Source organism: Rhinopithecus roxellana, chromosome 16, assembly GCF_007565055.1.
Source record: "Rhinopithecus roxellana isolate Shanxi Qingling chromosome 16, ASM756505v1, whole genome shotgun sequence".
Taxonomy (NCBI): domain Eukaryota; kingdom Metazoa; phylum Chordata; class Mammalia; order Primates; family Cercopithecidae; genus Rhinopithecus; species Rhinopithecus roxellana.
This window is the reverse complement of record NC_044564.1, coordinates 32,106,551-32,133,004: the sequence shown is the minus strand read 5'-3', so window position 1 is coordinate 32,133,004 and position 26,454 is coordinate 32,106,551. Positions and strand designations below refer to the sequence as shown.

The 26,454-nt window shown below is 41.1% G+C and overlaps 1 protein-coding gene across 3 annotated transcripts in view; it reads left to right on the top strand.

Moving 5' to 3' along the window:
• FRMD3 (FERM domain containing 3) overlaps positions 1 to 26,454 on the top strand; it is a 305,527-nt gene that overhangs the window by 160,946 nt on the left and 118,127 nt on the right. For 2 of the 3 annotated variants that reach the window (XM_010384033.2, XM_010384032.2), the window contains exons 2-3: positions 1,443 to 1,547; positions 17,947 to 17,989. In XM_010384033.2, the coding sequence (XP_010382335.1) occupies positions 1,443 to 1,547; positions 17,947 to 17,989 (148 nt within the window). Of the gene's footprint in view, positions 1 to 1,439; positions 1,548 to 17,946; positions 17,990 to 26,454 lie in introns of those variants that run through there. The other variant, XM_030920311.1, reaches the window with a different exon arrangement.

Below are 26,454 nucleotides of genomic sequence, written 5' to 3'. Positions count from 1 at the left end.
ATGGAGGTTTCATATCACACTATGTGCTTATAAGCGCCAGTCCTTCACTCAGTGCAGCGCATCCCAGGCTTTTTGGAAGGCATTGACCCCTGTTTCAGCCACACTTGCATTGTCTAATCACTGCACTGTCTACAGCAGCATTTTATTATCTCAAGAGTCTTGAGTGGTCAATGGAGATCTTCCTGGAAGGTGTGACTTTCCCATCCAACTTCCTGAGTTGATGGTAGTGGTCTTTAATGAAGAGATCATTATGTAACATAGACCAAACTGATCTTTCAAAATTATTTTTAGTGGATTGAAAAAGTGGCTCACTTAATGCCTCTAATTTCTTCATGTATTTTAATAGGTCACATCTCTAAAACATTTCATGGGTCTGTCAGCGACTTTGATTGAAGCAGAAATTAATCTTATCAGATAGCCTGATGAGGGCTTAGAAGAGTCTTTGCTGTGAAGAGGTTTTTGTTGTAGTGGTATTTATGTTCATCAGATTTGGCTGATACATCTGTCACTCATAGAATTTCAGAAGGAAAAATAACCTAACCAACTTAGAAATCATCCAGTCCAACTGTCTTATGTTACCAAAGTAGAAACAGCGGGGGTTTACCCAAGGTCACACAGACCTACCTGTCTTTGGATCTTAGTCCTGGGCTCCCCTGAATCTTCCACACTGCCTTTCTGTGTTGGCTTATGAAAGGGACGCAGTAGCTTTGAGGCCCAAGGAAGCGGGTTCCCCACCATTCCCGCTGAGAGCCAGGGAATTTAGTTACCACTCACAGCATTGCCACACTCACCAGACCCTACCTCCTGGCAGAGCAATAGTGGACTCACGAATGCTCCAGGGAGTCAAAGTGGCTCGGAAGGAGCCCACATACTGTAGCCGGTTAGCCTGGCTCAAATACTGTCCTGCTCCATTCAAGCTGTGTGACTTTGGGCAAGTCACTGAACCCCTTTGTGGCTCAGTTTCCTCCAATATAAAATGAGAACCTTCCTGGTAGGATCATTGTGAGAACTGAGTGAACGAATATGTACCGAGGAATTAGAACAAGCAGTTAGGCCATTGTATGTGTTACATGAGAGTTTCCAAACTGTGGACCTCCACAAGTTACTGAGTTGTAAAATTAGTACTCTGAGTCATAAATAGCATTAGACAAATTAAATGGCATATGGATTATTTTGGCTTCTCTTTTTGGGGTCCTTTTGGTTCCGTGTGTGTGTGTGTGTGTGTGTGCATGTGTGTGTGTGTGTGTGTAGTGGCTCACAATGTAAAATGTATTTCTCATTGAGGATTTGTGGTTAAAAGAGTTTGGAAGCCCCTTCTTCAGGGACTGGAGTGAGCACATTTATTTTTCTGAACATGGACCCACGGTGGTGAACAAGGCTCCCTGTGGGCATGGATGTGCAAGGTGAGCTCTGGCTGAGACCTAAATGTGCTTCCTTTGCAGAGGGAAACCAAAGGGCAGTTTCTCATTGACCACATCTGCAACTACTACAGCCTGCTGGAGAAGGACTACTTTGGCATTCGCTATGTGGACCCAGAGAAGCAAAGGGTAAGAGCTGATTTCTTTCTGGAGCCATTTTCAGGGAGTGACCCAGCCTGTGGTCCCCTGTGGGGGTTCCTCTCAAAGCCCTACCGATGCCCTTGTTCTCACATATTATTGGGCACATGAAACCCTGTGTGAGCAGAAGAGGCTGGCACTGTACTTACTGGACTGGGTGAAGCAGTAGAAGGGAAAAGTTACCCTAGGCCTTTCAAAAAGGCTGCTCCCATCTGCTTAGAGGAGAGAATGTCCCTTTGCCCTTTGAACCCAGGGTTTCCCAAAGTCTCTCAAACAATGGCTACATAAGATTTCACTATGGAGAAAATCACCCCCCCGCCCCAACCCCACTCACTATAAAAAGCTATTGAGGCTGGGATCAGTGGCTCACATCTGTAATCCCAGCACTTTGGGAGGCCTAGATGAATGGATCACTGGATCACTTGAACCCAGGAGTTCAAGAACAGCCTGGGCAACATGGCAAAACTCCACCTCTACAAAAAATACAAAAATTAGCTGGGCATGGTGGCATGTGCCTGTCGTCATAGCTACTTGGGAGGCTGAGGTGGGGCAGAATAGCTTCAGCCTGGGAGGTCAAGTCTGCAGTGATCCGTGATGGAGCCATTATACTCCAGCCTGGGTTACAGAGCAAGATCCTGTCTCAAAAAAAAAAAAAAAAAAGTTATTGGGAGACAGAGTAATTGAGAAATGACTGCTTAATGGGTATAGGGTTTCCTTTTCGAGGGATAAGCATGTTTGAAATTTCATATTGATGGTGGTTGCCACTGAAATGTACATTTTAAAGTGGTTAATTTTGTTATGTGATTTTCACCTCAATGTTTTTGAACAAAGTTTTGACAGATGAAGGGTTTAAGTCACTTCAGAAGCAGATCCTTGGGCACAACTAAACTTGAAAGCCCCTGTTTTATTCTTGCTCCTGGAGACACCTACCCTTTTTAGTATCTGTTGGTGGGGAAGAGTGAGCAGGAGAGTCTCACCTTTTGAGCTGGTGTAGCAGCCTAGGTGTGTTCAGTGTAGCATAGGCCAGAACCACGTGATGTGTCTCCTTCATATCCAAATGGCCCCTGGGGATCTCCACCCCCAGCTCCTGGGGTGGGTCTCAGGCATGGGCTTGGAGGTCCCAGCCGTGGGCTTGGAGGCTCAGTACACACTTGGGTCTCTGCTTCTTACTAGCAGGACAATGTGTAAAGGGGTCACCTGGAGGTGACCTGGAAGTGGGGATAGGACTCCTCTGCCTTCTTTAATTTGCTCTCCTCCTCCTCAATGTCCGTGATCTTCTTCCTGTCTCCTCTTTCCATCCCTACACCTCACCTGGCTCTTAGTTTAGTATTGACTGACCCAATACCATGAGGAGAGGTCACAGAGTGTATTTCTGTAAAGAAGAGGATATTTAAGGAATAGATTAGATTTGTGTCTGATACATAGAGAATCTTATTTTGCTCTTGGAGTCCTAGGGACCCACGTTTATGTGAAGGGATGTAATGAAGTATTACAGCTCAGAAGAATTTTGGTTTCCTATAGTACTTGCAGCAACCTTTGGATGGTCCAGGCATTTACCTGAGTGAGACAAAGGTGGCAGGACAGTGGTGGGGATGTAGGGCTGACATGACGTCAGGGAAGGGCATTCATGGTGTTTACTGAGTAACACTGGTTCCCAGACCTGGCCTTGCAAGAAAATCACCTTAGGTGTTTGCTAAAAATGCACAGTGTGGACCCTATTCCATATCTCCTAAATCAGAATCCATGGGGTTAGGGCCAGCAACATGCACTTAGCCTATTCCTAATCTAATTTTGATGCAGCCAAGCCAGCTTTGGTCTGGGGACCATGATGCAAAGACATTCATAGCCATAACTTTTTATAGCCTACGAAGATATCACATTTGTATAAGAGGGAAAGAAGCTCAAAGAAGTTGTTACTTGTCCCAGGTTTCACAGTTAGTAAGTGGTAGAGTGAGTGTTTGAGTTTAGGGTTATAGATCAAAGTCCCTGTGGACCAAATAAACTCTGGACTCTATTAGTCCTCTAGTCACCATTGCAAACAGATTATTTTGTGCAAAATTCAATTCTAAATGATAAATAGCCAACCTGCAGAAGTAATTCTAGCTACTAGTTAGTTGAGCATCTATCATGTGCCATGAATGTTACTCGTTATAGCCTTGTCTTGCCAAAAAGCCTTTAAGGAAAGGGGAAGCTAAGGCCTAGAGAGGGTCAGTGGCTTCCATAAGGCAAGACATTAAGGAAAAATTGGTGTCACAAAATAACAATAGTATTGGATTATAACCCATAGAATGAAATAAATATCCATGAGTCCATCCTGATACAAATAATTAATTAAATAAAAACTAAAGGGAAGACTTGGGTCAGCTCTTCCATACAGAAGAATTTTAATTAATAAATGTAGAAGGAATGAGGGAAATAGAAAATCACCATACACAATAATAATTATTGTAGGCAAGAACTAAAATTTGTGTGTAAAAGTTTTAAGGAGAAACAGGAAATCTGCCAAGTAACCCCTCCTTTCCAAGGTATGTTTTTAATTGCAAAGGAAAAATAATAACTCTATAGTGGAGAAACACAACAGACAACACTTTAACCAAGAGACCAAGATTAATATCACCAGTAAGAAGATATATTAACATCAGCTACCTCCTGATACCATGCACTGAGAAGTACATATCATCTCTGTGGCATTCTTCCCAATAATGCATAACCTCAATCAAATATTGAGAAAACGTCGGGCAAATTCAATGTGAGGGACATTCTCCAAAATAACTGACCTTCAAAAGTGTGAGGTCATGAAAGACAAGGACGGACTGGATTCACAGTCAGAGATTGGAGAGATACGTCAACTCAAGGCAATCTGGAATCCTGAAACATAGACAAGTATAGTAGTGGGAAAACAGACTGAACTCCACAGAAACTCTGTAGTTTAGTTAATGCTATCATAGAATAGTATTAACAAAATTATAAAATAATAACTCTGTAGCAGAGAAACATGACAGACAGCACTTTAACCAAGAGACCAAGATTAACATCACCAGTAAAAAGACATATTAACATCAGGTACCTCCTGATACCATGCACTGAGAAGTACACATCATCATAGACTAGCATTAACTAAATTGGCTAATATTGGCTTCTTATTTTGATAGTTGTACTGTGATTACACAGGATGCTAACATCAGGGGAAGATGACCGAAGGTTATACTTTACCATTTTGCAACTTTTTCATATGTCTAAAATTATTAAAAGTTTAGACTAAAGTTATAAAGGAGAAATCTTTAGGTTGTTTATTGTTCTTTATATTTTGACTCTATTTAATGTAATTTTTAATGCCCAGACTTGAGTAGTAGAGTAAAGGAAAGAATGGGGGCAACCCTCAAAACAAAACTGTCTTATCTCATGTAGCCACTAAGTTGCTTAGAGGTGTTCCTGAATACTTCTCTCTGCCTCATGCAGCTGTTATAGCCTTTTGATTTTGAGGATACGATGTGAGTGTAACTTTCACCTGGGTTGCAGGGTAGTTGCTGCACACAACTGCAAGGACTTTGGACTCAGAAAGATATGAATTAAAAATCCCATCTCTCCTGATTAGTAAGCTGTGTTCTTGACCAAGCTATACAGCCTCTCTGAGTCTCTGTCCTGATGGATAAAGCAAATAACAATATCTTCCTGTAGGGTTGATATGAGAATGAAAGATAAGGTATATCAATGCTTAGCATATGGTACACCTTGAGTATATGGTGTGTGTTATTTTCACTCTTAGTTGTTATTATTATTCTTATAATTATTATGCATTGGCTAGGTCCAGGTGAGACATGAGGAAACACAGTCATGATTAGTATCTCTAAAACCTAGAAATGTTTATAAGAACATCTTTTAAAGGCAGGGGGCACTACTATTAAGATCTTTGGAGAGAGAAGGCAGAAAATGGGTCTTGGATAATTAGAAAAATGGACTCAAAGACATAAACAGAGACATGCTGGTATGGACATTTTAAGCAGATATTAATTGACCAACATTTTTTTTTCCACCGGCTCCTGTATTTTTCTTAATGGCAAGTAAAACTGATGAATTATTTGGATAGAAAGCTAATTAAACGAGAAAATCAAGTGAGTTAGGGAAGCTGAAGTGAAAGTTACCTTCGCCTTGGGGGCTGGTGTTTTGCGTACAACTCGATTTACAGTAAACCATTGTTGAATATTAAATATTTAGCACGATTACATTTGGAACACCATATGTCTGGCAAGATGTCTCATGCCCCAGATGCTCTGGAAGTGGGAAACACTGAGTCAGGAAATGATGACTATCTTTTGCTATTTTAATGTCCAGGGCCCAGCATTTCCATTATTATTTTTTAATTTGATATAGGGAAGGATAGGTTGAATACTGGCCAGTAAAAATGCCCTCGGTTTCTACGACGTTTGTCTTCTAAGGAACTTGCATAATCTTAGTTGCCTAAGATTAGGGAAAGGGTGGGTGGTATTCTCCCCATTTTACTGATAGAGAAAACTGCATCAATAAGTCTAGAAGTAATTCTAGAAGAAGGTAGTACTTGGCTTAAGTTTAGATTTTTTTTTTTTTTTTTACTCCAGTATATTCTTCTTACCGCTTCTGTTCAGGTATTTGGGTAACTTCCCTTTGGAAAGATGAAGTTTTGAAATAATTAGCTGGATTTCATAGCTCTAGTTTCCATGGCTATGGTTTGAGGTGTCCATTGTCCTGGGTTTTCCCCCTATATTCTTCTACCCTTTTTCTTTCCCCAAATTCAGTTAAGGAAGTCACCCCTCACCCCGTGCCTTAGAGCTGAGTGCCCCAGCTCCCAACCCAGCCAGAGGAAGAATTACACTGGGACTGGGTTGTAGGATGCTGCTTTATGGTCTGGAGGGAGTTTGTACTCAGTGCTTTTGGTTTTAACTTTGGAATTGCTAATTATCTGTATAACCCGTTTGCATCAGTGTTGTTGACTTTTCTGATTTTGACTCACACCCAAAGATGCGGGATTCACTTTGGAAATCCATACTTTTGGGGTACACTCCTCAAGTGCCCAATGATAGGCCATTGTGTCTTAATGTCTACCAGACACTAGAGGATTTAATAGGTTTTCTGATAGGAGGATGAGCTGGAAATCATGGATGCAAGGTCACGTTCAGCCCTGATCCCCTACCCTCACAACCCTAATATAATTACAGCCCCGAGGCTTTTATGTTGGTAGCCAGAAGGAACTAGTGAGCCTATCAAAAGACCTTGTCTATGTTAGAGCAATTTGCTTTTCCTAGAGGCACCTTGGGGAGGACGTGGAAGGGAATAAAAGCCGGCCCAGTGATTGGAGGTTTCACTCTGGGGATGGTGCCAGGAAGCCAGACAGCATTATGTCCCACCAGCTGCTCCTGCCATTGAGGGGCTGCTTCCTGCTTCTCAGGATAATTACTTCACAGATGCTCGTCACTAGGAGCAAGAGTGGTACCTAAGATTTAGGGCAGCCCTGGACTAAAGCAAAGGGTTGTGCTGCTGCCTCAAGTCACTGATCACAAATTTGTCTGCTCAATGAGTCCTCTTTTGTTTACGTTTCAAAATGTATTAAAGATCAAGACTTCTTGAGTGTGTGTGTTGGGGCAGACAGGTACAAGTAACTTGACTTTGTGGGAAAGGACTTTGGCACTCAAGTTAAAAGGAAGACAGTACTATCATGACAGCTTGAAAATGGGATATATTGTCAGTGATTCAATTGTGGCTCAAGGTATGAACACTGATGCATTTGGGAAAATTGTCAGATTCATTCAGCAGAAAGCAGAACTTGGTCTTTAACTAAAAGGTTGGCTCATAATTGACTCTGTTTACATCTGATATCCTCTCCTGAGGAGGGAAATGGATGCTTGATAAAATATTGCCGTCTAGAAGTCACTTAGCAAACGGAGATGTCCACATTATAGTGTAAGGGGAGGGGCAAACACATGACCTGGTTATCTCATTTGAGCCAGAAGGCAGGGACTGGGAAAATGCCATTTTATCCTTGTTTGAGTCAGGAAAAATCAGGAAGATATCCAAGGTAAGAAGTTTTTCCTCTGTTGGTGGTGGGACCCTGGGCAGAAATCAGTCAGGGAAACAGGTTTAAGTGTGATGGTTGAAGAGTCAAGTACTCACTGGAGGCTTCCAGCAGGCAAGAACAGCAGGACTGACTAGAGACCAGCAGGTTTGGAAGTTTCAAGTTAGTCTTAAAGATATTTTTAAGTCTAACTGGGAAGACTAGAATGTGGCTATGATGTATGACTTGGAGAAATAAAAACGGTACATAGGTTAGAAAATGACTATTTTATTTCCTTCAAGGTTCAGTAATAGTTGTGTGGAGGTTATGTGTGGAGGTTAATGATGAGGATCTAGTAGTTCTCATTATCTATTGCTGTTTAACAAGCCTTCCCAAAAGTTTGTGCCTCAAAACAACATAATTTTATTATATCACAGCATTTTGTGGCTCAGGGATTTGAGCAGGGCTCTGCTGGGAGATTCTTCTGCCCCACGTGGTGTTGACTGGATCACTCAGTGGTGGTTAGCTAGTGGCTAGTCAGATCTGGAGGATCCAAGACATCTTTACCCATATGCCTGGTGCCTTGATGCAGAGGGCTGGAAGGTAGGGCTCAGGGGTCCCCTCCCTCTGATGTAATTTCAGGCCCTTTCCAGATGACCTCTCCAGCAGGGTGTTTGAACTTCTTAAATGGTCACTTAGAGCTCCAAGTGTAGGTGGAGCCACTGACCAAATAAGTTGCACAGAAAAAAGAACAGGTTTTGGGGGAAAAGTGATAAGTTCTGAACGTTTTGAGTTGGGATGTGTGAGAGAAGTTGAGGTGGAGATGTTCAGTGTATAGATGACAATATAGTCTGAAGACTAAAGAAGAGGCTTGAGCCACAGATGGGGATTTTGGAGCCAATGAAGTCTTTTATGACTTCAAAGCCCTGGGAAGAGATTCCAAACCAGCAAAGGAGATGGACAAAAAACAGAGCAGAAAGAAAAGAATGTGCAGAGAGAGACATTCTGGGAGCAAGGATAGGTGTAGACTCAATAAGAGGGATTGAGCTGCAGTTCCAAGCAGGGAGGCAGGATCAAAGGACTGAGTCAGAAAATGATGACTATCTTTTGCTATTTTAGGAAATTGTTCAAGTGCTAAAAGTTTTGGCATCATGAAGACCAGGGCAAATCCTATCTCTGCCACCTGCTGGTTGTACCATTTTGAGCAGGTTCCTTACACTCCCTGTGTCTCAATTCCTTCATCTATTAAGTAAGGATACTAATATTACTTATACAATAGAATTGTTTTTTAAATGAATTAGCCATACTATAAATTTAGCAACTGGTCTTTTTACTATTCCATGCTTTAAAGATGTTTAAAAGACCCATGTCACATGATTACCTATGTAACAATCCTGCACATTCTGCACATGTACCCCTGAACTTAAAATAAAAGTTGGAAACTTTAAAAAAGGCCCGTGAGTCCAGAGGCCAGCTGATCTTTGACTTTAGAACAATTTGGTGGCAATGTTGTTAAATTTATGTGGCACGACAGCAAATGCTACATGGTGGTAAATTCCACTGTAACAAGCTTGAAAAAATTCCCATAATTTCATTTCATAAGTGATTGCATTTTAGTTACTAGTGTACTTTAAAATAAATAGTAATACATTTTTTTTTACATCCGATTGCATTTTTTTTTGAGTGTATATTAAATATTTCTTGGGAGTAGGGACTAGAATGCAAGGGTCAGGATGGCCTTCCATCTGTTTTTGTAAATAAGGTTTTATTGGAACCCAGCTAATTCTGTTCATTTACATATTGTCTGCAGCTGCTTTCATGTTCCAATAGCAGAGTTGAGTAGTTGTGAAAGAGATCCATGTAGATCACAAAGCTTAAAATATTTACTTTACAAAAAATAAAAATTGCCAACTCCTGTTAGAGAGCGTTGAAGTTAGTGAAGGGGATGGAGGTTGCTTAATGGATAAAGGGACACATAGGCTTTTTTTTTAGACTTCCTGGCCCCTCCCCTAATTTGTACAGTGTTTCTTCTTCTGGCTGTTATCTCTCTTTTGCCCATCCCTGAGACCCTAGAATACAAAAGCATCATGGCTAAAGGAGTGAAAAACACTACAGTGAAACAATGAAGATTTTCTTTCTTTCTTTCTTTCTTTCTTTCTTTCTTTCTTTCTTTTCTTTCTTTCTTTCTTTCTTTCTTTCTTTCTTTCTTTCTTTCTTTCTCTCTCTCTCTCTCTCTCTCTCTCTCTCTCTCTCCTTCCCTCCCTCCCTCCCTCCCTCCCTCCCTCCCTCCTTCCTTCCTTCCTTTCTTTCTTTCTTTTCTTTTTTCTTTTCTTTTCTTTCTTTTTTTTTTTTTTTTTGAGATGGAGTCTCACTCTGTTGCCCAGGCTGGAGTGCAGTGACACAATCTAGGCTCACTGCAACCTCTGCCTCTGGGCTCAAGCAATTCTCCTGCCTCAGCCTCCCGAGTAGTTGGGACTACAGCACGTGCCACCACACTCAGCTAATTTTTTGTATCTTTAGTAGAGACAGGGTTTCACCCTGTTAGCCAGGACAGTCTTGATCTCCTGACCTCAGGTGATCTGCCCGCCTTGGCCTCCCAAAGTGCTGGGATTATAGGCATGAGCCACCTTGCCCAGTGGATTTTCTTACATAGATTGATTTCCAATGGACAAACATTTTTGAGCATTCGTGATCTACAGTTTTGTTGATGTTGTTATTGTTGCTGTTGTCTCATAGATTTTCTTGAAACTGGAGTGGAAACCATGACTATTGGCAGTTAAGTAACTAGGTCTTGCTATAGCCTTATAATCTGGAACACTGATAAGGCTGCATTCATCAGATGGCATTCTTTTTTCTCCAGAAGAGGTCAGAGGGGCTGGGAATGACATAAATTGGCTGCATGATAATGCAGGGACTAAGTTACTCTGGAGCTTTTGTCTAGGTGGATGCGAGAATCAGGCCATCTTTTTAGGGTCATCATGGGAATTGCTCAAATTTTGGATCTGGTTACTATTGAGGTGAAAAATAATCTCCTGTCTGGGGAGGTGCATTCATTCTTTTTAAAAGCCCCCTGGGTTATTTAACATATTTCTCTGGGCTGCAAATTACTCTAGCTTAGGGTACCAAGGGCTTTGAGAAAGTAAACAGAGAAGTGCGTAATTTATTCTGTAATCATACACTGAATCGATTTCAACAGAAGCCAAACATTTGAAGATAACTAAGTGCTATATTGTTTACTTTTAGATGCAATTTCTTTTGGTCTTAGCAGTGGCCAAATTAAAAATCAATCTTCTTAGTCACAAATTACCGCCTCACACCCACCTTCTTTTTCCCCAACCAAGCCAAAATGAGAATATATGAAAGATACGCACCGTTTGTATGATGAGGTAGAGAAAATTGATCTCTCAGGGCTAAGTGCAGCTGCACCTAGCAAAATTACAAAGAAAGAAACATACATTGGCAATATCCTCATCCTTCAGGTTCATAGACTGTGGACTGTTAGAACAAGGAATCTCAGGAGTTCTGGAATCAGCCTCCCACCATCTCCACCAAGATTACAGTAAGGAAACCAAAACATAGGTTTAGGAATCTCTCTGCTTTTCACCCCCTTTGTGTAGCTCATCTTCTTTCTCTTGAAACTGCTCTCAACCAAAATAAATTTGTTCTAAGAAAATTCTTGAAATATGGTCAGGTAGATTTCAATAATTCTGCAAATCTGTTAAAACTGGAATCTTTCACAGGGGCTTTGCAGTTTCCAGGGTTTAAGCTTAAGGCAAAGGGAATAAATCCCCAGGGAAAGGATTTTAAACACCATGGAAGACAGCTTTTAGTGGAGAGTTAGGGAGGCTGTTTTAGGTCTGGTTTGAAGAAGCAGACCTTGAGATAAAAATTTCTGTTTAAGTGATTTGTTAGGAAGTGTTTCCAGGAAAAGACTTGTAGGGCAGTAGAGGATTAGAGGAGGGAGGGGAAGGAGGTCAAGTAAGTGTGTAATGCTGGGCAAAGTCATGTAGAGGGTATTTTGGGCTCAATCCCATAGGGAAGTTCTGGAATCAGTGTAGGCCATGCCTTAGAGTTGTCCCATCCAAGGGGTGAGGGAGCAGAGGTATTTATACTACCACATCTGATAGTCATTAGTTAAGAGCTACCCTGGTTTGTGGAGGGTGAGATGGGGTAGGAAGTTTCAATTCTCTACCCCATGGTGGACTCCAGTAAACTGAGGGCAGCTTTCCTAAAAAGCGTCAGGCTACTGGGGGGCTTGAGAGTATCTGCTGCTGATGCCTTCCTGGTACCTTCAAATCATACTAAGGGGTGCATCCACTGGTTCATCTTGCTCCCCTAGTTCATTTTGTAGAATCAGTGATGAGGTCTTAGCTTCCTTATAGCCTTTGGAAATTTTATTCTATATGAGAGTTGAGGAAAAGAAGATTTCGGTTACAGTAAATTAGCCAGAAATTCAGATATTTGGTTACCAGGTTCTCCTTTCTGCCTGTCTTAGGGAAACTCAGTTTCCAGGAAGGAGAAAGACTTAAAAATATCAGAACAGCATATATTCCAAGTAGCAATCAAAAGGAAAATAGCAATGCAATAAATGTTCTAAGTCTTAAATCTAATTACCAAGCATGCCACATCATGGTGGTTATTTTTTCCCTAAAGTGTAATCCATCTGTACCTCCAATAATAGCAGGAGTTATTGGTGTAGTCCAGACTACACTTCACTGGCAAACTCATAACTCTAATTGGAAGAATGAGAAAGGAGAGGAGAGAGAGGAAGGGGATGAAGAGAGAGGCAAAGGGCTAACAGCTGGTATTGCAATTGTATAGATAATTGATCTCCTCATGTTGAACAGAAGGGAGAGTGAGATGGGGAGTCGGGGAGGAAGAGAAGGACAAAGTTAGGCTGAGCGTGGTGGCTCACACAGTTAATCCCAGCACTTTGGGAGGCCGAGGCAGGTGGATCACTTGAGGTCAGGAGTTCGAGACCAGCCTGGCCTACATGGTGAAACCCCATCTCTACTAAAAAATATATATAAATTAGCCAGGCATGGTGGCCTGTGCCTGTAGTCCCAGATACTCTGGAGACTGAGGTGGGAGAATTGCTTGAACCTGGGAGGCAGAGGCTGCAGTGAGCCGAAGGCTGCTGTGAGCTGAGATTGTGCCACTACACTCCAGCCTGGGTGACAGAGCAAGACTCTGTCTCAAAAAAAAAAAAAAGAATGACACAGTTAGACTCACTGAAACTGCCATGGTACCAAACTGCCATGGTACCAAGTGAGAAGTTTCTTTCATGGAGCCTAAGGGTGGAAACAGCCAGTGCTGTTGAGCCTTCATGATGCACCAAGCTCTGTTCTAAGGCCTTCTTCATGAATTAACCCATTTAAACTTCCTGATGATGCTGTAAGGGAGGAAACCAGGGAACTTGCTCAAAGTCCACAGCTTGTCAGTGTTAGGGCTCAGATTTGAATCTAGGCCTGCTGGCTCCTGGGTCTGACCACAGTGTCAACCCTGGGTGCTCAGCTGGGTTTGATATCTGCCTATCATGTATGAACTCCTTCAGGTTAATTTACATGAAATCTACTTTCATCCTCTGAGTAGACATTAGCCATCTTTTTTAAAAAAATAGATTTTTAATTATTTGTGTAATGTACTGTGTTAGGCTGTTCCTGCATTGCTATGAAATACCTGCGACTGAGTAATTTATAAGAAAACAGGTTTAGTTGGCTCATGGTTCTGAAGGCTGTACAGGAGCCATGGCGCCAGCATCTTCTTCTGGGGAGGCATCAGGGAGCTTGCAGTCATGATGGATGACCAAAGGCAAGCAGACATCTCACACAGTGGGAGCAGGAGCAGGAGAGAGGGGGAAGGCGCCACACACTTTTAAATGACCAGATCTTGCAAGAACTCACTATCACAAGCACAGCACCAAGAGGAAGGTGCTAAACCATTAATGAGAAATCTGCCCCCATGCTCCAATCACTTCCCATCAGGCCCCACCTCCAACATTGGGGATTACGGTTCAACATGAGATTTGGTTGAGGACACACATCCCAACTGTATCATGCACCAGTACATGTAAAAAAGTTAAAGTTAAAACATCATGGAAAATACTGAAGCCATGGTTTTCTTTGGCTAACACTCCTAAACGTGTGTTCCCCACTCCTTTTATCCTCCCATTAGTCTCGTTTTACTGCCTATCATTTCAGATCTTTACAAATGTATTTAGATGCTTACATATATATTTTCTGAATATATGGTAATGTTTGTACTTTTTATTTAAAAAGAAAACATATTAAATATATGGTGAAGTTGTTCAAAGCCTCCCAAACTTCCTCAGTTTCTGGCTGTCTTAGTATCTTAGTGATTATTTTGTGGCCTCCATAGGCCAGGAGAATACCTGATAGTTTCATCTAATAAGAGTTAGATCCAAACAAGTAGTTATGTCCTAAAATCTTAGTAGTTATGTAAAGCATTATACATATAAATTGCAGAAAAAATGGTATTTTCATTTCATTCTTAAACAATCACAAGTGCTTAATAATGGGTGCCTGTTGGGCACCCCTAGGATCATATTGGACAGACCACCATGCTCATTGCTTGTTGCACACCTATTTCTGTGTGGTACTTGCTTATTATCACAGCAACTGCTAGAAACCAAGCTTTGCAAAAAATATATATATTTGATACCATATATACATATGACATCAAAAGGAATATAGCACAGCCAGGTGTGTTGGCTCATGTCCGTGATCCTAGCACTTTGGGAGACCAAGGTGGGAGGATTGCTTGAGCCCAGGCATTTGAGACCAGCCTGGGCAACATAGAAAGCCCTGCCAGAAAAAAAAAAAAAAATAAAGGAATATAGCACAATCTAATGTTGGAACTGTGTACTCCTTCGAGTTCATAATTCACATGGCGCTGACTGATGTCTACTATGGCTGTGTTTCTCTGGGGTGATTTAGTGCACAATGTGAGAACTGATTGCAGGTATAATGATACATTTTTCAGTTCACTTTTTGTATCCCACAGTATGCCTAGGAGATCTGTCCATGCTACACATAAAGATCTCCCTCATAGAAAACACTGCTGCAGAATCATCCAGAATATGAACAGACCACAGTCTATTTACCCATTTTCCTGATGAGGACCATTAATGTTATTTCTAATATTTTGTAATTTTATATAATATTGCAGTGAAGATTCTTGTTGGGTACCTCTTTGTTTGCATGGGTGAGTTGGAGAATAAAGAAATTGCTGGGCCATGGGCCTGTCAGGTTTTTGTTTGTTTGTTTTATTTTTTTTTTGAAACGGAGTCTTGCTCTTGTGACCGAGGCTGGGGTGCAATGGCGCCATCTTGGCTCACTGCAACCTTCACCTCCTGGGTTCAAGGGATTCTCCTGTCTCAGCCTCCTGAATAGCTGGGATTACAGGCACCTGCCACCATGCCAGGCTAATTTTTATATTTTTAGTAGAGATAGGGTTTCACCATGTTGGCCAGGCTGGTCTCAAACTCCTGATCTCAGGTGATCCACCCACCTTGACCTCCCAAAATGTTGGGATTACAGGTGAGAGCAAGCCACTGTGCCTGGTCTTTTTTAACTTTTAAGTTAGGGGTACATGTGCAGGTTTGTTATATAGGTAAACTTGTGTCTTAGGGGTTTGTTGTATAGATTATTTGATCGCACAGGTATTAAGTCAAGTTTCCATTAGTTATTTTGCCTGATCCTCTCCCTCATCCCACCCTTCGCCCTCTGATAGGCCCCAGTGTGTGTTGTTCCCCTCTATGTGTCCGTGTATTCTCATAATTTAGCTCCCATTTATAAGTGGGAACGTGTGGTATTGGTATTTGGTTTTCTGTTTCTGTTCTAGTGATTTAATGAATACTAACAAATTGAACTTGGCCCTCTTTGAAGAAATGATTTCCTATAATTCCTTGAAACGTTATTGCTGGCTTATTTTTCCTAGGACTCTATACCTCATGACTCTCCCTTTGGGGAGGAATAGCTGTTCTGGAAAAGTGTGTAGAGATCACCTTGTAGAAATGGGTAACTGAGATACACTAGGTCTGAAAGGCAAATGTAGGGTGTGAATAGGCTAAGAGGAAAAGGGTGATAGAAACTGATCTGAAACTGCGAAGTGTATTTCTTAGGACAACAAGGAGGCCAGTTTATTTAGAGTAAATAATTTATTTAGGACACAGATGGCAAATACCTTGCAGGCATGCCTTACATGTTCCCTGTCCCCTCCATGGCAGACACTGCCAATCTATAGTGGCGTGGTAGACATAGCCAGTCCACTATGGCACTCATTCTCTCAGAGCCTGTACCTGGTTTTGGAATCCTCCTCACAGCCCTGGTGTGGGCACACAAAATGAAACTGACTTGGCACCCTGGAGTCAGACAAGTTGGAGAAGCACATTGAAGTTAGGCAAGAAAGAGCCGAGGAGTTCGAAGAGTGCCAAACAAGGAGAATTTGGAAAACATATTTATATTTCAGACTTTATTAGCAAAATAACTGGTGATTCTGTTCTGCAAAACAATTGCAGTAAGTATTGATCTCTTGCTGCTATTTGTTTTCTTACCTTAGTTCTAAATGATACTATTCATTTATTTCTAGAAAAGTAATTTAACCACCAGGGGCCTCTTTTATTATTCTTCTCCATGAAGCACATATATTGAAAGATGTGGTCTAACAATGAAACTGTACCTATTAAGTAATAAGAACTGCATCGGCCAACAACAATCATTTCGTTTAGTATTTTCACATTTCATGCACTGTGTATATTACATTTGTTAACTTTTAAATCCTCACAACAGCCCTAAGAGGTGGGTGTGATTACTGTTCCCATTTTATAGTTGAGGAAACCGAGACACAGAGAGATTAAGTATCTTGTACAAGGTTTATAGCTAGTAAGTGGTATAATCAATGAGTCTTCCACTGTTCAGTTATAACTATATAACTTCTAATTAGAAGGCGATAACGAGAATCCCCAAATGAGTTGATATAATTTTAGCCAGAAGCAAAAAGATTTGTTTTTTCAGTTTGTCTGTGCAACGTGGTCGGGGTAAATACATCTTGTTTTTTTTTTTTTTTTTTTTTTGTTAGACTTTCCATAACGTTGAAACACTTATAGACTCCCATTATTGTTTTTGAAGACTGCAGAGATCTGACGCCCTCAGTGGTTTCTAATCACTGTTTATCAGCAGAGTGACCTTAGGCAAGCTGTTTAACATCCTGAGCCCCAGTCTTCTTATTTATAAATGGAGTGGTAGGGAGGACTACATAAGATAGCAAATGGAAATGTTTGAATGGCACTTGGCATTTAGTAAGCACTCAACAAATACTAACTCTTATTATGGTTATGCATTTACATCAAAGAATATGGATAGCACAGGACCTGAGGCTTACTGGATAACACAAAGGAGATAGAGTGAGGTGCAAGAGCTCAATGGACGGTAAGTTTGCTCTTCTGATCTCCTCTCCAGCATCAAGCAGGCGGGGTGCCTCCAGAAGGAGAGCTCCCTGACCTCAGGATGGATACCCCAGGACACCTCCCGTATCATCTCTAAACTACAGGTGTATAAAGTGACTCTAAGTGACATTCCTTGAGCAGCTTCAGGGATCTCATGGTTAGTGATCTCAAAAGTTGCCCAGCTCTCAGCATGTCGAAGTGATCTTTGTAGGTGCTGCAGAGAGGGCCAGCCACCGGGACCAGCATGGTGCCTTCTTCAAATGCCTGACAGTAACACGGTTCTGAGTGCCCCATGTCTTTGGGCTTCTTTATTTTGTGATAGAACTGATTTTTCTTCTTGATGACCTCAGGCCTCTGGAAACGAGATATTTAAGATCATTTACTCCTTCCTACTGCAAAGGAAGAATTGCCTCTGCATGTGATAGGGCTAATGCCAGCTTGACCCAATATTCCTCTTAAGGGAATTTGTCCCGGAAGCAGGACTGGATCCTGATGCTGCCTTGGACTGTGATTCTTTCAGGTCGTGGATGTCAAATGCTAAATGTCTTTAGCCATCTGCGACTTTCACAGAACCGTGGAGCTCAAAGAATCACCTAGGAGTCATTAGGGGTACTAGAACATCCCATTTGAGTGCATATTCTCTCTCTTGTCCTTCTCTCTAGCAACTGTCTGACTCAGCTATTACTTGGAAAATGTTAAGTCTGTAATTTATATCCTTGTCTGTGCTATGATTATTGCCAGGTTGTTTATGTCCGTCTTCAGAGTGTGGAATGCTGACGAGTGTCTATGGAAACTGAGGCTGTACTTTGGAATTCCTTTTAGTTATTAGGTATGCATTGTATGGTCCAGCAATTTGACCCCTGATCTCTGCTTTTTTTTTTTTTTTTTTTCCTCTCTAGCACTGGCTTGAACCTAACAAGTCCATCTTCAAGCAAATGAAATGTAAGTATCAATCTGTGACGTCACTTTTGCTACAATGTGTCCAAAGACAGATATTCTTCCCTGACAAACTTCCTCCTGCCAGGGGAAAAACAGAGTTGAAGAGGTGTTGCCGGGAGTGGGGGCTTCTCTCTCCCCAGGAGAGCTCTGTATTTTCTCCCCTCTTTTTCTATGACCCTCGCCTGCACCAGCATCCTACAGTCTCCCGGGCATTTCCCCCCCACCCCCCCACCATCTTGCCCTCATATTTGATATTTGAACAGGGGCTTTGGAATTGGATGGTTAAATACCTCTTAAATACAATCACCAGGTACCTGGTTCCTTTTCATTATGAGGGTTGCTAGTCAGTTGTTAAGTGTGGGAGGGGGTGCAGTATTATGGAAGATGGGAGAAGCAGATGTGTTTGGAAACTAAAATTTTACCAATGACTTTGCTGAAGACTGTATCATTCTTTTCCATTCCTTGAACTCCCTAAAATGAAAAACATTTTTTTTTTCTGGGCAATTGTTTTAAATCTCCGATGTTCTGAACCTTTTTTTTTTTTTTTTTTTTTTTTTTTTTTTTTTTCCAGTGAGCTCTAAGCACCCCCTGGTTGTCCACCTGGGACCGTATGAGGAGGGTATTCATTGGTAATCCTGGGTGATATGATGTTTTGTTCTGGCCACTCATGCCAGACTGTAGCCAATCTGCTTTTATTTACAGTTTGGAGGAGAACTTCTGAAATGCACCTCAGAAACTTACTGCCTGCCCCCAAATCCACTTATCCCTCCACATCCACTTTCTCAGGGCTCTGAAATGCAGGTGATAAATCAGTTTCTCATCAGAGGTTAGGTGAATGCATATTATGTCACTTGTCATCATTCAAGGGATTCCTTCCTTTTTTGAATAAGAAGAAATTATTCTGGGCAGGGTTTTCAGGTGAAAGAAGGAAGAAACTGAACGTGGACTACAAACTAGCAGCCAGCGTATCTCTTCTTTAACTTTCTTCTTTTTCCCTGCCTCCCTGTCCCTCTCTCCTTCTCTTCCTCCCTTCCCATTCCTCCTTCCCTTGGTCCTTTTCTTTTCCTTCCCCTCCCTCTTCCATCCTTCAAGGGCAAACTCTGGCTAGTGAGGAAGGATGGTTCAGATTACACAAGTGCAGCAGTGGGTGTGGAAATTCCAGGGAGGCCAGGCTGCTCTGGCAAGTCTGGAACAGAGTTGGGGTGGGGCTGGAGCAGAATTGGGGCAAGACCGAAACAGAGTTAGGATGTACATCCAAATAGAAGTAGTAGGAAAGGCTGGGCACGGTGGCTCACGCCTGTAATCCCAGCACTTTGGGAGGCTGAGGTGGGTGGATCACGAGGTCAAGAGATTGAGACCATCCTGGTCAACATGGTGAAACCCCATCTTTACTAAAAATACAAAAATTAGCTGGGTGTGGTGGCACGTGCCTGTAGTCCCAGCTACTTGGGAGGCTGAGGCAGGAGAATCACTTGAACCCAGGATGTGGCAGTTGCAGTGAGCAGAGACCATGCCACTGCATCATTCCAGCCTGGGTGACAGAGCGAGACTTCATCTCAAAAAAAAAAAAAAAAAAAAAAAAGGTAGTACCTAGGAGACTGCATATAGTATGATATACAGGATAATGAGAATGAGCTAAAATGCCTGAGAAAAAAATTGCTGATTCCTGGCTTTTGTTCCTTAACTACAGAACGTTGACATTTTTGTTTATATATTTGAAAATATTTAGACTATTTTCCAGTATACTAAATGGTTCTTTGACTTTGGTTCTTATTAAATAAATGCCATGCAATATTTTCCTTTTGTCCTTAAGCCATACCCAGTTTTGAAATAGAAATTTATCTTTGAAGGCATTTCAATACTTAATAGAAGCAAAAATTAAACTTTGTGAGAAGTTTAAAACTTGTGAGAAATTTAGTGTTTAAGAGCATTGTCTCTATAATACAGCAAATCTGAACAACCAACTAAAATGCATAATTTTTTTTTAAAGACAGGGTCTCATTCTGTCACCCAGGCTTTAGTGCAGTGGTACAATCTTGGCTCACTGCAATCTCGCCTCCCAGGTTCAAGCAATTCTTGGGCCTCAGCCTCCCGAATAGCTGGGACTATGGGTGCGCACTGCTGTGCATAGCTAATTTTTGTGTTTTTAGTAGAGACTGGATTTCACCATGTTCACCAGGCTGGTCTCGAACTTCTGGTCTTAGGTGATCTGCCCCCCTCTGCCTCCCAAAATGTTGGGATTACAGGCATGAGCCACTGCACCCACCCTAAAACACATAAAGTTTTATTAGAATGGTGTAAAGATTGGCATTTGACTACTGGTCAGTTTTAATCTAATGACAAATGAAATCTGAATCTGGAAAATAGAATTGTGTAAAATTCAGTATCTGAACCAGACAGGGTAACTCACTGATTCTAGGACTGCAAGGGTCTCACCCACCACCCAATCCCTGTTGTATTGCTAAAGACATTACCGAACAAAAAATTATGGAATTTTCTCAAGATCACAAACCTAGTTTGATTGTTGTTGTTGATGATGTCTTTCAGTATGAAGAATTTCTGTGTTCTTGTACATATGCCCTAGAAATATTAACTTTACTGTAAATTAGAAAATTTTTAAACTAAGGCTTTTATATTATTAATCCAGAGAAACCAAGTCCAGCCCTAGGGACTCGTCCATGAATTTATCCAAAGAGTCTGGTCACAGAGCCCCAGTGGCTTCATCCTTTTATGCTCGTCTCACCTTTCAGTAGGCAAGGGCTGCAGAATTCCTTGGGGGAACTGTTTCTCACTCACAGAGGATGATGGACCTTCAGGTCCTTCTCTCTGACCCTATTAAGATCCTTCTGACTATGGATGTTCACAGGAATGATGTTTCTCAGGGTTGGCTGATTAACAAACCCTTGACAAAGGCATTATTATTTTTTACCAGTTTAAAAAAATCATGTTTGTGTTTTTTCACAGTTTAGAAAGATTTAAAATGAAGACAAAAACTATTTCCTTGCTCCTCCCGCTATATCAAGCTCACCCCAAAGAAATAACAATTGCAAACAATATTTCATATATCCTTCCAAGAATGTCTATGAATGTATACAATCCCCCAACGTATATGTCCTTTGATAAACAGCAATGAGATCAATCTCTGTATATTGTTCTTCATCTTGTTATTTTTTCTTGATTAATTTTAGAAATTTAAAAATATCAGTAATTGATGATTGGCCTCATTTAAAAAATGGTTTTCTGAGTTAATTGTATGCATGTATAGTATTTATTTGTTTAGAGACAGAGTCTCATTCTGTAGCCCAGGCTGGAGTACAATTGCATGATCTTGGCTCACTGCAACCTCTGCCTCCCTGGTTAACGCTGTTTTCCTGCCTCAGTCTCTCTGAGTAGCTGGGATTACAGGCACGTGCCACCACACCCAGCTAATTTTTGTACTTTTAGTAGAGACAGGGTTTCGCCATATTGGCCAGGCTGGCCTTGAACTCCTGATCTCAGGTGATCCACCCACTTTGGCCTCCCAAAGAACTGAGATTACAAGTGTGAGCCACTGCGCCTGGCCTATAATGTATTTATTAATGGAGATCAAGGTGGTTTTGGTGGTTTCTGGTATTTTGCTATTGTAAATTATACTGCAATAAACATGCTGTATACAATATTGCATCTTGTGAAAGTACATCTGTGCTAAAAATTCCTAGAAATGGGCCAGGTGTGGTGGCTCATGCCTGTAATCCCAGCACTTTGGGAGGCCAAGGCGGGTGGATCACGAGGTCAGGAGATCAAGACCATCCTGGCCAACATGGTGAAACCCTGTCTCTACTAATAATACAAAACTTAGCTGGGCATGGTGGCACGTGCCTATAATCCCAGCTATTTGGGAGGCAGAGGCAGGAGAATCGCTTGAACCAGGGAGTTGGAGGTTGCAGTGAGCTGAGACTGCGCCACTGCACTCCAGCCTGGGCAACAAGTGTGAACTCTGTCTCAAAAAAAAAAAAAAAAAAAAAAAAAAAAAAAAAAAAAAATCCTAGAAATAGAATAAGTAGATCTAAAGATACATACATTTCAAATTTCCTTGGTGATAAATATCTAGTCAAGGAGCTAGTAGCCATTTAAATCTAATGACACAAAATGTTACAAAAAATTGAATGACACAAATGACACAATCTGTCTCCCACAAATATTACCTGAGAATGCTTGTTTCCCCAAAACTTGTTGAAAATAGGGATAAATTTATTTTTCAAGTTTATGAAGGAAGAGAAATGTCTGTTTAATTGAAAAGCTAATTAATTACACAGTTACTTAATTTGGTATACATTTTTATATTAAGATGTTTCTTAAATCGAAGTCTTATTTCTCCTCTGAACTTAGAAGAGATGCTAATATTTTAATTTTTAAATTAACGTAGCCTGCAGCCCCAGCTACTCGGGAGGCTGAGGCAGGAGAATAGCGTGAACATGGAAGGTGGAGCTTGCAGTGAGCTGAGATTGTGCCACTGCACTCCAGCCTGGGTGACATAGTGAGACTTTGTCTCAAAAATAATAATAATAATAATAATAATAAATAAAGTACAAAATTAATTAACATATGGTAAAATTGACTTTATTTCTTTATTTTTGTGTGCAGTTCTGTGAGCCTTTACTCATATAGATTTTCGCGACCACCAACATAGACAGGATACCCAACAGCGTCCTTGTTTTCATCACCCCAAAAAACTGCCTGTGCTATGCCTTTGTGGTGACATCACTGCCTTCCAACCACTCACAACTACTGGTCTGTTTCATGCCAGTATAGTTTTCTTTTTTGAATATATAATGTAAATGGAATCATACAGGATGTAATTTTTGAGATCAACTTTTACTCAGGATAATAGCTCTGAGATTCATCCAAGTTGCTGTGTTTATCAATATATAATAGAAGAACACAACAAAAGTAGAAGCTAGTCTTTGAAAATATCAAGAAAACTGATGAATTTTTAGCAAAATGGAGGAGATAAAAAAAAGAGGGAGAAGACACAAATTACCAATATCAGGAACAAAAGAAGGGACATTACTACAGATCCCACAGAACAACTCTAGGCACAGAAATTTGATCGCTTAGATGAAATAGAGCTCTTCCTCAAAAGCCATGATTTAGCAAAACTCACCCAAAATAAAATATATAACTTGAGCAGTCTTATAACTATTAAAGAAATTAGACTTAAGATTTTCCAGAAAAGAAATCTCCAGCACATTTGCTGTTCCTACTGTCACAGCCAGCACTTCCTTTTCTATTCCTCAAGACAAAATTAGGAGCATCTTCTGGAGTATTCTTTTGAGGAGCTGATGCCCACTTTCAGGTGTCTCCTGGCTTCTGTCCAGAGGATACTGGAGGGAAAATCCTGGTGAATTTACCACTAGTTTAGCAGGGTCCTTTGCCTTCTCATCTTCTTTTCCAATCTGCTTGCTACTATTTACTTTTCGGAGCCCTTGAATACTTGCTGCATGTATTCTGCCGTGTTTTATAGCTGCATTCAGTGAAAGAGATGGAGTGGGGTGCAATTAACCCATTCTACCTGGAATTAGAACCTTAAATTAAACTTTTAATTACTGCTTTTCTATTAGGTAAAAATGCGGGTGGGCTTCATGATTGGGCAGTGCTGAGGGAATACCCTTCTCATTTTTCTATGCCATTGCCATGTCCATAGGTACAAATGTGGACTGAGATGTTGATCCATTTTTTGTTTCTCTAAGAGTATTCAGATAACAGTTTGCCTTCAAACAAAGTGTTAACTGAATTGCATATTTTTGAATGTTTGGTTTTGCAGAGTCCTTGCTTTTCATGAAGGGATGTTGCTATGCAACATCACAGTGACTTCTCACTAAGAATTTTTTTTTTTTTTTTGAGACAGAGTTTCACTCTGTCACACAGGCTGGAGTGCAGTGGCATGATCTTGGCTCACTGCAACCTCCGCCTCCTGAGTTCAAGCGATTCTTGTGCCTCAGCCTCCTGAGTAGCTGGGATTATAGGCATATGCCACTACACCCTGCTATAACTTAGAGTTTTTAGCCTTGACTACGTAACTGTGGAATGTGGCCCAATGTGTATACATGAAGTGGCACACATCAAGAGGACAGATAATGTACGTTCTACAGGATTTTTGTAGCTGTTCAATTATATTAACATGAAAAAAATTTTACAGTTACACACTACGACTCATGTGCAGAAATGCAATATTGTTTTCCTATGACTGAATTCAACTTGCTTGTGATTTTCTTCTTTCTTTGAGGGCAAAGCATTTAATCTTGTCACTTTAGGGTAACTCAGGATTTGCCAGTTTACTTTTTGTTTTCGTTTTTTGAGACAGAGATTAGCTGTTGTCGCCCATGGTGGAGTACAATGGCACAATCTCAGCTCACTGCAACCTCCTCCTGGGTTCAAGCAATTCTCCTGCCTCAGCCTCCCAAGTAGCTGGGATTACAGGCACCTTCCACGATGCCTGGATAATTTTTTTGTATTTTTAGTAGAGATGGAGTTTCATCATGTTGGCCAGACTAGTCTTGAACTCCTGAACTCAGGTGATCCGCCTGCCTCAGCCTCCCAAAGTGCTGGGATTACAGGTGAAAGCCACAGAGCCTGGCCTAGGATCTGCTAGTGTAAAATTTGATAACTTTCAGAAAATTGCTCAGTCAATACATAATTTAAATGTAATTGCTTGAAAACCCATACTCCATACTGGCTTTTTTTTCTTCCATATGAAGAGCTTTTTCCTTTCTCTCCACCCCAGAATGGCATCATGAGGCGAGAGAAACTTATGTACTGTCTTGGTAGTGAGGGTGACCTGTCTCTCATGTACATTCCCCAAGTCTTCCTGGGTGTGTCTCAGGTTGTTGGCATCTTTCCCCACTGCATCTTCTCTGGATGAAACCAGTCCCACCTGACTTTTGAGTGGGGTTGGTGTGTGCTGCTGAGGTCAGTGGTTCCTGCCATGGCCTCGGGGTGCAAGTCTCTAGACGCTGTCCTCTTGTGGCCTGCACCCCAAGTGTCTTTCTCATTGGCACTCCACACATCTGTATTCACCTCTTGGACAGGCAGGAACTACTCAGCCTCAGAGAAACTTGTGTACGCTATCTTAGGCTTCCTCTCTGCCTAAACACACCATGCCACCATTTCTTCAGTACAAAAATTTCAGTAAAATTTTTAGAGTTCCGCACAGAAGAGTTTCCCACAACTACCCTGGGGTCCCTTTTATCTTGCCCCTTACATCTCACTCTGTTCAGCCAAGCTGGTAGTATTGAGGGATGCTGGATCCTTCTCAGAGATCCAAATGGTGTCCTAATCTTGGTTTTGTCCTCTCTAACTCTCTCCAGGCTCTCCACTTGCCTTCCCTAGCCATGCCCTACCCACAACAAATGCCTTTTCTCTTTGGATATGAGATTAATATCCTAAAACAATAGCTGTCTTATGCACAAGTGCTAACTGTTTTTCAAATGTAATGGGGGAAAAGTGCTATTATTTACAATAACAGTAACAAGTAAAAATAAAGGTCTTATAAATAAATGTTAACAGATTCGTGCCAGATTGGCATGACTAAAACTGTGAAATCCTATTGTAGCATTGTTGTAGAGTAGATAAAAAGCTCAAAAAATGAAGACATCTCATATTTTGGTTAATATTCTTAATAAAGTCAGTTCTTCATAAATTAATATGTACATTCAATGGTTCTCAAATTAAAAATTCAGTGAGATTCTTCACGGCATTTAACAATGTTCTTAAGACTCATTTGCAAAGGCAACATGCTCAGTGCTATCCTATAAATACATAAAAAGACCACTGGTGGGTCCTTATTCTGTTGGATAGTAAACCAAGGCATGTGAGCTATAGCAATTTAAGGAGACATAGTAAGAGACACATATAGTAATTAAGATACAGAGCCAGAAATGGGAAATAATCAGTGGAACAGAAAAAAAGCAGTTCCCAGTCCCCACACCAATCCATTATTTATGGAATATGGGTTATGGTAAAGATTATATTTCATACTAGGGGCAGATAAATTTTTATTCAAGGCATTCTTTTAAGGCATGATTTTTGAATTGTCTTTCCACCTGTTTGGGGTTGGGAAAAAGGACATTGCTCACACAATTCACAGGATTAATTCTAGATGTACTCAAAAGCCAAATATGTTTACCAATCTATAAAAGTTTTAGGTAAAAATGTAAGAATATGTTTTATAATCATGGTGTAGCCCAGGGCTTCCTGAGGAAAATATGAAACCCAGAAACAATGAAGCAAAATCCTGACAAATTTGTGCAAAAGCTAAACTTTTGAACTAGAATACTTTGTTTATTTGCAGAGTAGAATTTTTTTTTTTTTTCTCGCTCTGTCGCCCAGGCTGGAGTGCAGTGGTATGATCTCGGCTCACTGCAACCTCTGCCTCCCGGTTCAAGCAATTCTCCTGCCTCAGCTTCCTGAGTAGCTGGGACTACAGGTGT